Source organism: Chroicocephalus ridibundus, chromosome 16 (genome assembly GCF_963924245.1).
Source record: "Chroicocephalus ridibundus chromosome 16, bChrRid1.1, whole genome shotgun sequence".
NCBI lineage: Eukaryota > Metazoa > Chordata > Aves > Charadriiformes > Laridae > Chroicocephalus > Chroicocephalus ridibundus.
The window spans coordinates 10,501,887-10,517,738 of NC_086299.1; the positions used below are offsets into that span (position 1 = coordinate 10,501,887).

General features: G+C 54.4%; 1 protein-coding gene across 1 annotated transcript; it reads left to right on the forward strand.

The window, feature by feature from the left end:
* The first annotated feature begins 1,976 nt into the window (after positions 1-1,976).
* On the forward strand, positions 1,977-15,469 carry SLC2A1 (solute carrier family 2 member 1). The gene is made up of 10 exons (XM_063353852.1): positions 1,977-2,047; positions 6,936-7,028; positions 10,948-11,108; positions 11,291-11,531; positions 11,884-12,046; positions 12,127-12,314; positions 12,440-12,544; positions 12,646-12,747; positions 13,047-13,250; positions 13,603-15,469. Exons 1-10 carry the CDS (start codon positions 2,030-2,032, stop codon positions 13,798-13,800), a joined length of 1,473 nt encoding a protein of 490 aa, XP_063209922.1. The 5' UTR covers positions 1,977-2,029; the 3' UTR covers positions 13,801-15,469.
* The last annotated feature ends 383 nt before the right edge of the window (positions 15,470-15,852 follow it).

A 15,852-nucleotide genomic window follows, 5' to 3' on the forward strand; every position in this document is an offset into this window, starting at 1 on the left:
GCACAGCGCGCGCGGGATTGTCGCCCCCGCCGTGGGGTGTTGCAGCGACCGCGGGGTGTTGCTGGGATTCACACCAGCCCTCGCAGGGCCCGTTGCACACGCGCGGGGTGCTCACCAGGGCCTTGCAGGGAAGCTCCCGCGCGCACGCACCCATGTCCACGCACACGCACACACACACGCACACACGCACGCACGCACGCACACAGGCGGCCGGGCAAGGGCCCTGCAGGCGGCTGCACACACAGGCGCAGGGAGCACAGGCCTGCACGGGTGCACGCACACAGGCACACGTGTGCGCACAGGGACAAGCACACACGTGTACAGGCACACACACACGTGTACTCACACACACACACGTGCACACACTCACATGTGCACACAAACATGTACGGGCATGTACACACACGTGTGCACACACACTCGCACGCTCGCACACACACACGTACACACACGCGTAGACACACAGTTACACACTCCCACACACACAGAGTTACACTCACACACTCCCCCCCACACGGACACACACGTGTGCAGCCACACTCGCGCACACACTCACACACACACAGTTACAGACTCACACGTGTACACACTCACACACGTACTCACAGTTACACACACCCGTACAGACACACACACACTCTCTCACTCACACAGTTACTCTCACACACACACGTACTCACAGTTACACACATACTTGTACAGACACACACAGTTACACACAGTCACACACTCACACACACAGTCACACACAGTCACACACACAGTCACACACAGTCACACTCCCACACAGTCTCTCACACACCCACTCTCACACACACACACTTAGACACACACACTTACACACACACTCACACACACACTCACACACACACTCTCACACACACACTCACACACACACTCTCACACTCACACAGACACACACTCTCACACACACTCTCACACTCACACAGACACACTCTCACACACACACACTCACACACACACAGAGACACACACTCACACACACAGACACACACACTCTCACACACACACACTCACACTCACACACACACTCACTCACACACACTCTCACACACACTCACACACTCTCACACTCACACACTCACACACACAGACACACAGACACACACTCTCACACTCACACTCACACTCACACACACACAGACACACACTCACTCACACAGACACAGACACACTCTCTCACACACACACTCACACACACACAGAGACACACACACACACTCCCCCACACACTCACACACAGACACACACACACTCCCACACACACACACACTCACACTCACACACACACTCCCACACACACACACTCACACTCACACACACACTCACACACACACTCACACACACACTCACACTCACACTCACACACACACACTCACACACAGACACACACTCACACTCACACACACACACACACACACTCTCTCACACACACACACACTCTCACACTCATACTCCCACTCACACACAGACACACACACACACTCACACACACACACACACACACACTCTCTCACACACACACACACTCTCACACTCATACTCCCACTCACACACAGACACACACACACACTCACACACTCTCTCACACACACTCACACTCACACACACACACACACACACACACACTCACACACACACACAGACACAGACACACACTCGCCCCCTCCCCGCCCCGCCCCCCGCCCACGTGCGGCCCCACACGCGCTCGCGCCCCGCCCCCGCGCGCCCCCCCCACACCCCCCGCGCACGCCCCTCCTCGCCCCGCCTCCCCTCCACGCCCCCCCTCCCGCCGCCGCCGCCGGGCCCCGCCCCCTCCCCCGCCGCCGCCCAATGGCGCCGCCGATCGCCGCCGCCGCGCGCCCCCCGCACGCCCCGCGCTCTTAAGCCGCTTCAATGCCCCCGCCGCGGCCGCGCGCCACCGCTCCGCTCCTCCGCCGCGCGCCGCTCCGCCGCCCCCCCCGGCCCGCCGCCCGCCCCGCCGCCCCGCCGCCGCCCCGGGGCCGCCATGGACACCGGCAGCAAGGTGAGCGACCGCCCGGCCCGCCGCGCCACCCCCCCCTCCGCCCCGCGCCCCATCCCGCAGCCCACCCCCTCCCGCACCGCGTTACACAACCCGAGGAACGGCGGTCCGCCGCCGCCGATCCGGTTTTAGAGCGGGGGGAGAGAGGGCAACCGGGCGCCGTGTGGCCGCCTCAAGGCGTCCGGCGGCAGGCGCGGGCAGGCGACGCCGCGCGCGCAAAAAAAAAAAAACCAAAACAAAAAAAAAAACCCGTTTTTTAACAAAAATTTTACCTCAGAAAACACCTCGGAACAGCCCACCCCGCAGCCTCGGCGCTTCGCGGCGCGCCCGGGAAGGAGTTTTGGGGTGAAAAACCCCTTTGAGGCGAAAAAACGCAGAGGGAAGAGCTAAAAATAGGCACTTTTGGCCCCGTTTATGGGAGTGGGGAAAAGGCGACAAGGCCCTGAAAGTGCTGAGTTTGCTTTTGGGGGTGTCACACGCCGCGGGGGTGGGGGGGTGCGGACACCCCCGGGACCCCCCCCCCCACCCCGGCCCTGCCGGGGTCCGGCCGGGTCGCGGCGCCGCCTGAACTCCCTGCACCATTTTGACCCAATTTCCATCAATTTACTCACGAAAACTGAATTATTAAATAACATAAACTCACTCGGCCGGTTGGCAGCAGCCGAGTCCTCCCAGCACCTCGACGTGCCTCCAGTAAATTGTTTTATAATAATAAAGTGATGCGACGTCAGGCCCTGAACGAGGAAGGTGAGTTAATTGTGGCGGGGTCATTAACGTTAGACCCCGGGGTTCGCTTGTCCCAGCCTCCCCTGGGGATGCTGCCCCCCAAAATATTCCCCTCCTGGGAGTGTTTTGGGATTTATTCAAGTATGTAGGCTTTTTTTTTTTTTTTAATTTTTTCCAGGGAAGTCAGTAAAAAAAAAAAAAAATTCACTCCCTGGCACTGTAAAGCGCCGGGCAACACGTAATTAAAACCAAAAATAATAATTTTATTCCAAAGAAAGATGTTAACGGGAATGACTCCCCTTATTTTTCCCCCCAGCAAACAACTCCTCATTTTTCCCCTCCTAGCTTTGGGAATACTGGGTGCTTTTTTTAAAAAAACTTAAACGTATATTTTATATAACTTAGGGGGTTTTTTTATTGTTTTATTTAAAGCTGGCTCTACCTCAGCACCGCTTTTTGAGGGGGGACGTGTGCGTTTGGGGCTAGGAGCCGGGAACGTGACGGCCGGCAGCGCGTCGATGGGGGCAGGAATTAAAAAGAAATTTGCTCTCGTAACGAAGAAATCTGATGCGCTGCCGGCCGGGCTTAACTCCCGGCTACCGAAATGGAGCCAGAGACACGCTCCCTCTGCTTTTCCGTCTTAATAACTGCTCCATTAGATAAATTTAGGTTAGAAATGATTAATTTATTTTAAGGTAATTAATTGCAGGAACAATTTGCTGCGCTCTCATGGGCGCTGCTTAAATCCAGAGTGGATCTTGCAAGGAAGAAAGGGATTTATTTATTTTTTTTTTTTTTAAATTGAAGCGGGGATGCTGGGGTGCTGGGAGGTGGGGGATGAGCTCATCCCTCCACCCTTAAATTTAATATTTAATACTATTGAAGCGGGAGATGCTTTTCTGCCACGGAGCTGGGCTGCTCCAGCTCTTTGCATGCGAAAACATCTCCCGGGCTCGTCGCAGACACTCTTGTTGTTGCAACACTCGGAGTGCTCGTGTCGCCGTCCCCGGCTGACCTTTAAGAAAAATAATAAATAAAATAATGCCGCTCTGACTCCGCTTCCCGTCACTGCGAGTTTTCTCACATGCCGATAATCCCCCCCCCCCCCAAAATCTTGGCTGATCCCCATGCTGTCGCTCTTACCCCCCCACACACTTTTTGGCTCCAAACCACCCCCCCACACCCCCCACCAACGTTGGTAAACGCCGGCGCTGTGGCACATGCCGTGGCTTTAGGAGCAGGTTTTACCCGGCCCTCGGTGGGTGCGTAAGATTTTCCTGGGCTGGGAGCCAGCGCACAGTCGTCTTATCCCGGGCAATGGCCGGATCCGGTTATCTTCACTCCGGCAAGCGTGCACAAGTGTGCAAACAAGCGTGCACGATGCTGCCAGGCTGCACCCCCCCCTCCCCGCCGTCACCCCCTGCATCCATCCCAGGATGGGACTTCTTGCAATCAGCCCCCGGGATGCTCGTTAAAGCTTCCTGGCTAACTTTTATGCGCTCTTCTTAAACGTGTGTTTTCCTGAAATTACCTCCTGGGACACTTTTTATTTTATTTTTTTTTTAAAGGGATTATTCATTTCCTTGTTCCATGAGGCAGGCAGCATCCTGAAATCCTTCCGTGTTCAAGGAAAAACAAAAAAGGGGTAAAAACATAAGCTGTAAAGCCAAACGCAGCCCGCTGTGGGTTTGGGGGAGCTACTGTTACCCCACGGGTCGGTATCTAGTCCAAGTGTCCCAGCTTCCGCATTTGAGCAATGAAGGAAGCAGGAAGCACCAAAAACCCAAATGAATTTATTAAAATCACAAGTGCTGCGCTCATCTTCCTATAAGGCATAAGAGTTAGTAGGGAAAAAGCCAGGAGTGTTGGATTTCTCCTGGCTGTGAGTAAGTTTATTTCACAAAAGCAAGAAGGGGAAGTATGCTGGGTCTGTTGTTTTGTGTTTTTTTTTTTTTTTTTTTTTTCCCCCCCTAAACTCCAAATAAAGCTGCTGTTCTCTGCAAGCAGTTAAAAAAAACCAAACAACCCGAAACCCAACAAACCCTGCACGTGGTTTTGCAGCAGTTTCCCATGCAAGGCTGCCCTTAAAAAATCAACTTTTTTTTTTTTTTTTTTTTCTCTCTCCTCTCCCTAACTCGCCATCTTAAGCCTCTCCTTTAATGGCGAGGTTAAAGCCGAAGGCTCCCGGATCGGGCTGGGCAGCGTGTTTGGAACTGGGAAGCTCGAAGGGAGCAGGAGGAGCTGACTCACAGTGACCCTGCCCGGGGAGAGCCTCCAAAAATGCCGGCAGCCTTCCTACCAACTCTGTCCCTTCGCCTCTCCAAGCTGCTGGACTTTAATAGAAATATCATTTATTTTTTTTTTGTTTTGCTAAAGGTTCAAAGTTTAAGTTTGTTGTTTTGTTTTGTTTCTTTCTAGAGGTTAGAATTGCAGAAGTAACTTTATTATTTCATTCTTCGTGGGGTAGTGGCTGGTGTTGGAGCGAGGAGGTGTTGCTACCTGCTGCTTTCCCGGAGCAAAGTTCATTCATGCCGGTGTGATGCATCCCTATCCCTGCGGCGCTGCTGCCGTGACTCCCCTGCCCACTTGCCCTACGTGGGGGATCGCCCATCGGCTTTCCGGGCCGGGCGAGCTGGCCTTTAGCGATGCAAAGTACAAAAAAAAAAAAAAAAAAAAAAATTGCTACCCTGAAAAAGCGAGGGATAGCACCTAAAAAGCAAAGAAAAATCACCCCAAAAGAAAAAAAAAAAAAAATTCCTCCAAACAACCCGAAGAGCAAAAATAATTTTTTTTTAAACAACATTTATTCAAGCTTTTGGCATTCCCGGTGTTGCCTGTTGCAGTTTTGCGGAGCAGTGGGTGGATGGATAAGGTCAGAGTCAGGAATTTGGATTTTTTTGGGGGCTTTTTCCATATTTTTCTGGGATACCAGCAGCTGTCCAGCCTGTTTGTGCCCTCCTGAGCGGGGCATTTTCTTCTCGGGGTGGGTTTCTTCAGAAGCGCCGACCGAAACCAAGTGCCAAAACCTCCCTGATCAGTTGTGTTGGGGCCAAGCCTAATTAATGAGCTTCATTAACGGGGCTGGCTTTATTCCCTGTTGCTTTTTCCCTGCAAACTTTTAACTCAGGGGGAGGCAGCTTGGCCGGAGAGGCGAGGTCAGGGAGCAGCACTCATTTATATTTATTTATATTCTTTATTAAAAAAAAAAAAAAAAGAAATGCTTCTTAAATAAGAAAATACCTGTTTTTTTTGGTGTGTGCTTTGCAATTAGCCCTCCCGATTTAGGGGTTCCGTTTGCGTTTGGGTGGTGTCTGACCGGCACCAATCCCTTGGGATGCTGGGGGAGCATCCCTGGGTTGGGGTGATGCACCGGTACCTGGGATAACCGGGAAGAGCCCAGCCCCCCAAATTAAGGGGCTTATAAATTTCACGTGGATCATCCCAAAGCTGATTAACTGGGAATGTCGGATCCTGGTTCTCGGAGCTGAGCACCGGGAAAATCTCCTGCCTGGGATAATTGGTCTGTTAACGAAGGTGGCCCAAGCGCTGGCCTGCCCTGACCCCGCTCCCAAACAAGGCTCCGATTGTCGCTCTGGCTTAAGCGGGAGGAAGAGGAGGCGGGCGAAGGGTTTGCCAAATAGCCGGGATTTTGCTTAGCGACTGTTAATTAGGCTCCGATGCAAAAACTTCATTAGTGGTGGCTGTCCGGGGCATCCTTGCACCAATGCCGGGACGATGCTTGGCTGGCCGGCGGCGTCACCGTGGCGTCCCCAAAAGCATCTCGTGCTGGCGTGCTGCCTGGGTGTCACGTGGAGCCCTTGGAGGGGACCCTGCGAGCCCAGATAAAACCTCCTGCCCCACTCCGCAGGCAAAAAATTCCTGGAATCCCCAAACAGTTGTGGTTTTTTTTTTTTTTATTTAAGCCCAAACCAGTATCTTTTTTAATTATTTTTTTTTCCCTTAGCCCATGTGGATGCCATAAGAAAAAAAAAAAGCAAGTTTTTCTCTTTTATCATGGATATTTGTGCTCCCAACCTTACGAGCGTCCTTCCTCCTCTTGCAGCTGCCAGGGAGAAGCACTGGGGGGCCTCTCCAGTGGGGGGGGACATAGCCGGGACCCCAAGTTTAACCCCTCTTTTTTGTTTTCTTCCCCCTTTTCCTGCAGATGACGGCTCGCCTGATGCTCGCCGTGGGAGGAGCGGTGCTGGGTTCCTTGCAATTCGGCTACAACACTGGCGTTATCAACGCTCCGCAAAAGGTGAGCGTGTGCCGAGCAACTTCGCCGTAGCGAAATTCCACACACACCCCCCCCCTAACCCCGCACCCGAAAACAAACCTGCATCTGCTGCCAGCCCGGCTAAAATAGTACATCCCGCTAGGCAGCTTACTGCCTGTAATGGGATTTGCGAGGGAGTTATTTAGCTCCCGCCTTCCCAGGAGAATTAGTTTCTTCCTCGCTTAGCGTTTTTGCCGGGAAGAATCCCAGGAACGCGTGCAGGATGCTCTCTGGGTGGGACCGGCGTAATTTTTAACCTCGGCTCTTAGCAAAGGTCTGGAAACTAATTAGGATTTGAGTTGTCTTGGAGGGGGGAAATGACCACAGGAGGTGCTTGCGCCTTCCCCTAGTGTAGTGCCAGGACCCTCCAGCGACTGGTAGGTACATGGGAACCTTGAAAAACTTGACTTTCCCCAAATTACGTGGTTTTTGGAGGTTTTAAAGGCTTGGAAATGTTAGCTCGGGAATCCCATGTGGTGCTCACAATGTGCCCTGGGTAAAGCTCCGCTGCCAGGGCGAGGTGTGGAAAGACAAACCGGGGTCCAGCTGCTGCTGCGTGAGAGCAGAGCCCGTCCCCGAGCATCATCGCGGCCTCTGGTGCACCATCCCAAATAATTAAAACCACCAAGGCAGGATTCACGCCGCGAGATTATTAATCCCATTACCGGCGAATGGGCCGCAAAATCTCACCTCAAGTGTTGGGAAAAACTCCCTGTGGGACAGAAGACCCCATGCAAAAACTTCCCAGACCCCTATCAGCTTGGAAAGAACAAAAAAGATGCAAATTGCCTTTATTTGAGGCGTTGCGTTGGGAGCAGGATTTTAGACAGCGGAGGCTGCGACTCCCATCCAGCAGCCTCGGTGCTTGCACCCGCGGCCGTGGTGCACGTGTCCGTCTGCCGAAAGCATCGCCCTGCTGAAAAATCCTGGCCCGTGCTCGCCTTCCCCTGGGCTGATCCGCACTGACGACGTTCGTGCTCGGTTGGCCCTGAGCATCCTGCTCCAGAGACGGGCAATGGGAGCAGTGTTTGAAACAGCGTCAAGATAGGAAATCCCTGGAAGCGTGCTGAGGAGCTCCTTTCTGGCATTTGCCCTTGTTTTTCCCCGAGCTCCGGCACCGTGGGGAACGGGCGCTCTGTAATTACCACTGTGCGTCGGAGCCCGGCCCCGCATCCCAAGGATGCCCGTCGTTTCCCTGTGGCTGAAGGGCTTTTCTCCTTCCTCCCCTGACCCAGGAGATGCTGCTCTGGGTGATGTGGGCAGGGACCACAGCTGAGCTGGGGTCTTCCCCCGGCACTGAGCTCCGGTTCCTACAGACCCCCCGATGGGTGTTGCCTCAGTTTCCCTTGTGCTTTAGGATTAAACCCTTGGGGCTTGGGCCAGGGATAGGCTTTGTATTTTAGGAGTGAGTCACCCAGTGAGTGACGCTGCGTTCGGGATGCGGAACTGAAGGGGGAAAGGATTTGGGGTGCTCTGGAAGGGGGGCACGAGGGGAGGCAGGGTGGGTGCTGTACTGGGTAGCAGGATGCTCTGGACACGGGGGTTCATCCCACCTTTAAGGGTGGGGACGCACTGGGGCGTGGGATTGGGGTGCAGGATTGAGGGGGGGAGCGTTGGGATGGGGGTGCATTGGGATTGGGATGCATCAGTGCTCAGGGTTGGGATGGGGGTGCGTTGGGGCTGGGATAGAGGATCGGAATGAGGATGCATCAGGGTGCAGGATGGGGATGCATCGGGATAAATTGGAGCGCAGGGTTGGGCTAAAGTGGGGTGCATTGGGGCGTGGGATTGGGATGCATTGGGGCTGGGATGGGGATGCATCAGGGTGCGGGATTGGGATGGGGATGCATTGGGATGCGGGATTGGGATGCATCAGTGTGCAGGGTTTGGATGGGGATGCATTGGGATAATTTGGGGCGCAGGATTGGGCTTGGGATGCATTGGAGATGGGATACAGGATTGGGATGCATCAGGGTGCAGGCTGGAGACGCATCGGGCTAAACTGGGCTGCAGGATAGGGCTTGGGATACAGGATTGGGGCGCAGGATTGGGACTGGGATGCATCATCCCCCTGGCTGCAGCGGTGCCGCGCCGTGGCCTTTGCTGGCAGCAGCGCCCCGTGGCCGGCGCCTGGCAGAAACGCTCCTTTCTCACGCGGCGGGCTGCGCGCCGGTTTTGTGGTCCTCTTAATATAGTCCTCCCCGCTGCTGAAACAGCGGCTTGGTGTCTGTGGGGTGTTTGCAGACGTGATGTGTGGAGGGGACGGCCCGAAACTGGGCGAGGGCTGGTAAAAACACTCAGCTGAAATGAAATGAGGGCGAGAGAAGAGGCGGGGGGGAGGGGGAACCCCTAACTTTTGGACAATGCAATTACTCTTTGTCATGCTTCTCGCTTTCAACTCATAATTTTTCATCTCCTCCTCTCCCAACAACCGGCTCACGGTGGGTTTTTCCATCCACCCTTTTTTTTTTTTTTTTTTTGCAGGAGGAAAGGGGGCCGGGAGGGGGGTGTTTGGGTGTTATTTTTTGATAAGCCAGAGCACAGCCTAGCGTAGGTCAGCCAGCGCTGGGGCATCCGCTGTCACTAGACTTGATATTTTTTTTTTTTTCCCCCCCCCGCCTGCTTCAAGGGGAGAGAGCTGGAGGCTTTTGGGACGCTAGGGAGGAATTTAGAGCACCGCAAGGTTTGGTGGGGTGTGTGCGCGGAGACCTGCTTACCCCCACCCAGAGCCTGAGCCAGGCCTGGGGTCTCCAAATAATAATATCAGTTATTTCTTTTGGTGATGTTAGGAAAAGGAGAAAAAGCCCCCAAAGCATCAAAACCTCCAGGTGAAGCAGGAGGCAAACGAAATCGCTTAAATATTGAAATCCTGATGATTTAGGGGCTTCGTAAAAGGAACAACTTAAAAAAAAAAATAAAATAATTACATTATTGAAATTTATAGTGAAGCGCGGGGTGTATTTCTTGCGCTGCCTCTGCCAGGGGCTCTCGTTTGCGCTTGAAGCGAGGAGAAAAACTAGAAAACGAAGCGCGATTGTGCAAAGGCTTAATCAGGAGCTGAGCGTGGGCGAAGCCCTTTGAAGCTGCGAGGTCTTTGAGCCACCTGATGTCCAGCAGCAGCTTGCGTGAAGTCTCTGCTCTTTCCAGCCAGAGATCGGCTGGTTGGGCAGGTTATCGAGCCCTTTGTTCTTTTGTTTTGGGTACGGATGACCCTTAAATAACTTACTTGAAGCTTTCAGCAGTGGCTTTTAAAAGACATTAAAAAAAAAAATAGATAAAAAAAGGGTGTTCAGCAAAGACGGTAACTAAAAACGAGCACCCGTCTCGGACGTTAGCATTGCAGCAGCATTGCAGTGTTGCAGAAGTATTGCGTTATGGAAGTATTGCAGAAAAAAAACCCTAGAAATTAAGCTCAAGGGAGTGTCCGGGGAGATGGGAATTGGTCTTGGCCACTTCCAGCGGCCCAGGTAACCCTGCTGTCTTCCTCACCTTCCTCCAGCATCTCTGCCATCTCCCCCTTTGCGCTGCTTCTCCTCTGGGGATGGAGACATCCCTGCCCGCCTCCCGTGCCCCGGGGAGGAGCGTGACCTCCCCATGCCCGCCTGGCGAGGCAAAAGAGGTATTTTGGCAACGCCAAGTCTCGGCAGGGCGAGACCAGAACCTGTCCGTCTGCATTTCCCCTGCACATCCCATCAGGTTTCCTCCCTTGGGTTGGAGCCGAGCCACTGGCCCGGCGGCTGGGCGGCTCCCGGCTCCATGATGCATCGTCTTGTGAGCCACGCTCGCCAGCCAAGGGTCTGTAGGTGGCTGGGCTGAGGCCGGGCAGTTCGTAACACTGGTGGCACGGATGAAATGGAGATGGTTTTAACCCATGGTTGCGTTTCTCCTTGCGCTTTCATAGGTGATTGAGGACTTCTACAACCGTACCTGGCTGTACCGATATGAGGAGCCCATCAGCCCTGCCACCCTCACCACACTCTGGTCCCTCTCAGTCGCCATCTTCTCCGTCGGAGGCATGATCGGATCCTTTTCCGTGGGGCTCTTTGTCAATCGCTTCGGACGGTGAGCACCAAGGGTGGTGGACCCATGGTGGACCCCGATGGGAGCGTTGAGCAGCCTCACCCCACCCCAGCATCCCAGAGACACCTCCCTCCTGCCAAGAGCTGATGTTTGGGTCCTCCTGACACCCCTTCAGCCTCTCTGACCCCCGTGGTCCTCCTCACCCTCCTCCCTTCCCTCCTCAGGCGCAACTCCATGCTGATGTCCAACATTCTTGCCTTCGTGTCCGCTGTCCTCATGGGCTTCTCCAAGATGGCTCTCTCCTTCGAGATGCTCATCCTCGGCCGTTTCATTATTGGCCTCTATTCCGGCCTCACCACTGGTTTCGTGCCCATGTATGTGGGGGAGGTGTCACCCACTGCACTGCGGGGCGCGCTGGGGACCTTCCACCAGCTCGGCATCGTCTTGGGCATCCTCATCGCACAGGTGAGTGCCGGAGAACCAGCTGGGGGGGGTTCCTGCTGGTTGATGCTGATGTTCCTCAGGGTCTGCAGGGGATGGGGTTTAGCGCAGCAGCGCAGAGCGTTGCCCGTGCTGTGGACCCGCATGGTCCTTCAGAAGGAGCTGGGGCTGGAGGGGGGGACATGGAGCTCAGCAGGAGCAGGAATGCTGGGATTGGGATGCGCAGCATCATCACGTGATGCCTGTTGGTCACCTGGAAGTAGCACAGCTGTCCGTGCCCTTCTGGTGGGTGTCCAAGCCTGTAGTGCACCCGTGGGCAGCAGAGTTGGGCCCAACTTGAGCTGGGGAAGGGTGGCTCAACCCCTCTCGTCCTCAGGTGTTCGGTTTGGACTTGATCATGGGAAACGACTCGCTCTGGCCGCTGCTCCTGGGGTTCATCTTCGTCCCTGCCCTGCTGCAGTGCATCATCCTGCCCTTCGCCCCCGAGAGCCCCCGCTTCCTCCTCATCAACCGCAACGAGGAGAACAAAGCCAAGAGCGGTGAGTGATCCCCGTCCCCGAGCTCGTCCCACCACGCAGGAGGGTCCTCAGCTGCTCCTGACTCCACCTCTTCCCCTTAGTCCTCAAGAAGCTGCGGGGCACGACGGACGTCAGCAGCGACCTCCAGGAGATGAAGGAGGAGAGCCGGCAAATGATGAGGGAGAAGAAGGTCACCATAATGGAGCTCTTCCGTTCCCCCATGTATCGCCAGCCCATCCTCATCGCGATTGTCCTGCAGCTCTCCCAGCAGCTCTCGGGGATCAACGCGGTGAGTTTTGGGGGGGACAGAGGTGGTGAGCTCAGCGTGTTTCACCCAGAACTTGGGTTGTGCCGGCTCCGGGTCAGCATCACCTGGTGGATTGATGCCAGGCCTGACATCTCTGCCCTTTGTAGGTCTTCTACTACTCCACCAGCATCTTCGAGAAGGCTGGCGTGGAGCAGCCCGTCTATGCCACCATCGGCTCCGGTGTGGTGAATACGGCTTTCACGGTCGTTTCGGTGAGTTTTGGCCCACCAAGCTCTCGCCAGGGAAGGTGGAGAGAAAGGGGCTTTCCCTCGGGCTGGGGAGGTGCTGATGGACGCCTGTCTCCATCCCACAGCTCTTCGTGGTGGAACGAGCCGGACGCAGGACCCTCCACCTCATCGGCCTGGCGGGGATGGCGGGCTGTGCGGTGCTCATGACCATTGCGCTGACGCTGCTGGTGAGTGGCAGGCGTTGAGGGGACAGGTGGGCTGGGAGGAAGGAGGTCTTGCGCGCTGTCCCTCGCCGCGGTGGCTTGGAGGGGGAGGTCTGGGTGGAGAAGAGGAAAGACTTGTCCTCGTAGAGGCGATGGCTGAGCGGTTCCCACCACCCACATCTCTCTCGAGGTCCTAGAAATCCGGTCTCCGATCTGGAGGAACCTCTGCCAGCACCACGCTGGCTTGAGTCTCATCATCTGGGATGGCCAGATGCTTCGTTCCCCCTTCCCGCAACCAACCTTCTCTCTCTCCCTCGGCCTAGGACCAAATGCCCTGGATGTCCTACCTCAGCATCGTGGCCATCTTCGGGTTCGTGGCCTTCTTTGAGATCGGCCCAGGCCCCATCCCTTGGTTTATCGTGGCAGAACTGTTCAGCCAAGGCCCTCGTCCCGCTGCCTTCGCTGTTGCCGGCCTCTCCAACTGGACCTCGAACTTCATCGTGGGCATGGGCTTCCAGTACATCGCGGTAATCATCTCCTGATGCTCTTGGTGGGAACGGGGTTGGGGGTGCCGAGCCTTCCCTGGCACCGCTGGGGTTGTGTGACTTCTCTTGAGCCCCAAAACCCGGACTGAGATGGTTTGGTTGGGCAGACGCCCCTGGGGAAGAGGGATGGGGCCCGGATCTAGGGAAGGAGCAGGGAGTTGATGATCCTCATGGGTTCCTTCCAACTTGAGGTGTCTCTGGGAGGGAAGGAGAAGCAGGTCCTGGACCATCCCGGTCCTTCAGCCGTGGTCCATCGCTCTGCTCCCGCCACTGGTGCTGGAACACCATCTCCATCCCCGCGCTCACCCCCTTCCTCCTCTCTCCTCCTTCCCAGCAACTCTGCGGCTCCTACGTCTTCATCATCTTCACGGTGCTGCTCGTCCTCTTCTTCATCTTCACCTACTTCAAGGTGCCGGAGACGAAGGGTCGGACCTTCGACGAGATCGCCTCGGGTTTCCGGCAGGGGGGAGCGAGCCAGAGCGACAAAACCCCGGACGAGTTTCACAGCTTGGGCGCCGACTCCCAGGTCTAACCCCCGCCGCGGCCCCCCCCGGCCCCACCTTCTCTCCTGAGTTTTGGGTTTTATTTTTTCAAATCTTTTGTACAGAAACCAGGACGGAGGGAGCGCGGGGGGGCGGCTCTCGTGCAGACACCCCCTTTTCCAGACTCCCCCCTGGTTTATCGGGGACAGACTGACCTATTTTATTATTTTTTGGGGTTGTTTTTTTTTTTTTTTTCTGCTAGGAACGATTTATTATTATTATTATTATTTTTTTTTTTTTTTTTTAGCTGGTTTCGCGTCCAGGATTTCAAAGCCAATGGCTGTTTTACAAACCGACCGCGCAGCCTCCGCCAGCGGGAGGGGCGGCTCCCATTTTTAACGACGCGATAGTTTATTTAACGAGAAATCACGTAGCGGAAGTTTTTAAAGCTGGAGAGTTACGGTTGTTTTGGTTTTTTTTAACGTTCTAATCGTAGGGGGAAAAAAAAAAAATCACGTAAATTGACTAAATCTAAACCAACGATTTTTTTTTTTTTTTAAAAAAAAACAAAACACAAAAACAAAAACGAAACCGAGTTGTTTTTTAAAGCAGTCTAATTGATTTCAAGCCCCCGGTGGGTTCGCGAAGGGGAATTTCCCTGTGCTGAGGACGGAGCGGTGGGAAAGGCCGATATCCCGGAGCGCCGGCTCCTCTCCTCTGCCTGAATTTCAGCCGGGAGGGGAAGAGGAGAAGCCGGGCCGGGGCCGGGGGCGGGTGTCTCTCTTTTTTTTTTTTTTTTTGAGTGGGGGGGGTTAATCTCGGCAATATTTGCCACACACTACAGCAACACCCCCCCCCACCCCTGCATCGTCATCGCTGCCACCTCCGGCCCCGGACTCACCCAACCCCAGCGTCACGCGGACACATCCCTTTCCCGCTCTGTGTATAGACTGGAAGATATTTATATTATATATATTTTTGTTCAATGGTTGTTAATAGTAGACATTTAAGTTATAGCGTTTCTGATTTGACAAGCAACGTACTGTAAATATTCTTGGAGTATATTCACACTGTATAATGTATACAAAAAGGTACAGATGCAAAGGTATAGTTTCTATAGCGACTAAAAATGCTTGTACATGGTTAGGACGACTTTTGTATAGTTCATTACCTGCACTGTAGTTGTATCTATTGCACTGAATTTCAGGCTGTAGTATATTAAAAGAAAAAAGAGATAATACTGTCCTTTTCAAGAAAAAAAAAACCAAACAAAAAAAAAACCCCCAACAAAAAAACAAAACCAAACCCTCACAAAACTCATCCCTTCTCCCCGCGCGCAGCTGGTGTGGGAGCTACTGGCACATTCCCAAAGCCGCAGGCAGTCGGGTTTTTTTTTTAAAGTAGTAATTTTTTTTTTCTTTTTTTTTTTTTTAATTTATTTGTCTGGTTTGGAAGTGATGACGCTTGACCGCGCTTGAAAGAAAATAAAGGTAGGGAGGTGAGAGGAGGAGAAGAGAGAAAGAGGAAAGAGAAGAGAAAAAAAAAAAAAAAAAAAGATGTAAAACTACCCTGCGATCTCACCCGGTCGCGCCTCGGCGCAGCACGGCACCGCGCAGCGTGCATGTGTGTGTTTTTTTTTATTTGAAAGAAATACATAAAAATAAGTGCCAAGAGGAAGGTGTGTGGTGTGCTAACAATAAAGGAGAATGTATGCAGCGACCCCGCCCGCCGCCTCCCGTGCCTTCATTGCGGCTCCGGGAGGGATCTTCCGCTCGCTCCGGGATGTCTCCTCATCCTCCTCATCCTCCCGGCTGGGTCCCTGCTCCGACGCCGTCCCTTGGGCCAGCGCTGACCCGGCTCCGCTGCAATTCCCGCTGCCAGCGCGGAGCCGGGCGGGGGGAGTTGGCTCCCGCTGTCCCCACCTTGGTGCCACTTTGGAACCCCGGTTTTGGGGTTGCATTTTCCCTAAATTTGGGGGTTGCGGGGCTCCCTCGGGGACTCCTTGCTCCCCACCACAGCGAGATGCACCAGCCACGGCGGGTCTCCCCGGCGCGTCCCTGCGAAGCTTTTCCACCCCTCCCGGCTGCGGCCGCCCTCCCGCG

Coding starts and splice junctions, on each gene's coding strand:
- SLC2A1 (XM_063353852.1), top strand. Junction 11,532..11,883: donor TGGGCATCCTCATCGCACAG/GTGAGTGCCGGA, acceptor TCTCGTCCTCAG/GTGTTCGGTTTGGACTTGAT. Junction 12,047..12,126: donor GGAGAACAAAGCCAAGAGCG/GTGAGTGATCCC, acceptor TCTTCCCCTTAG/TCCTCAAGAAGCTGCGGGGC.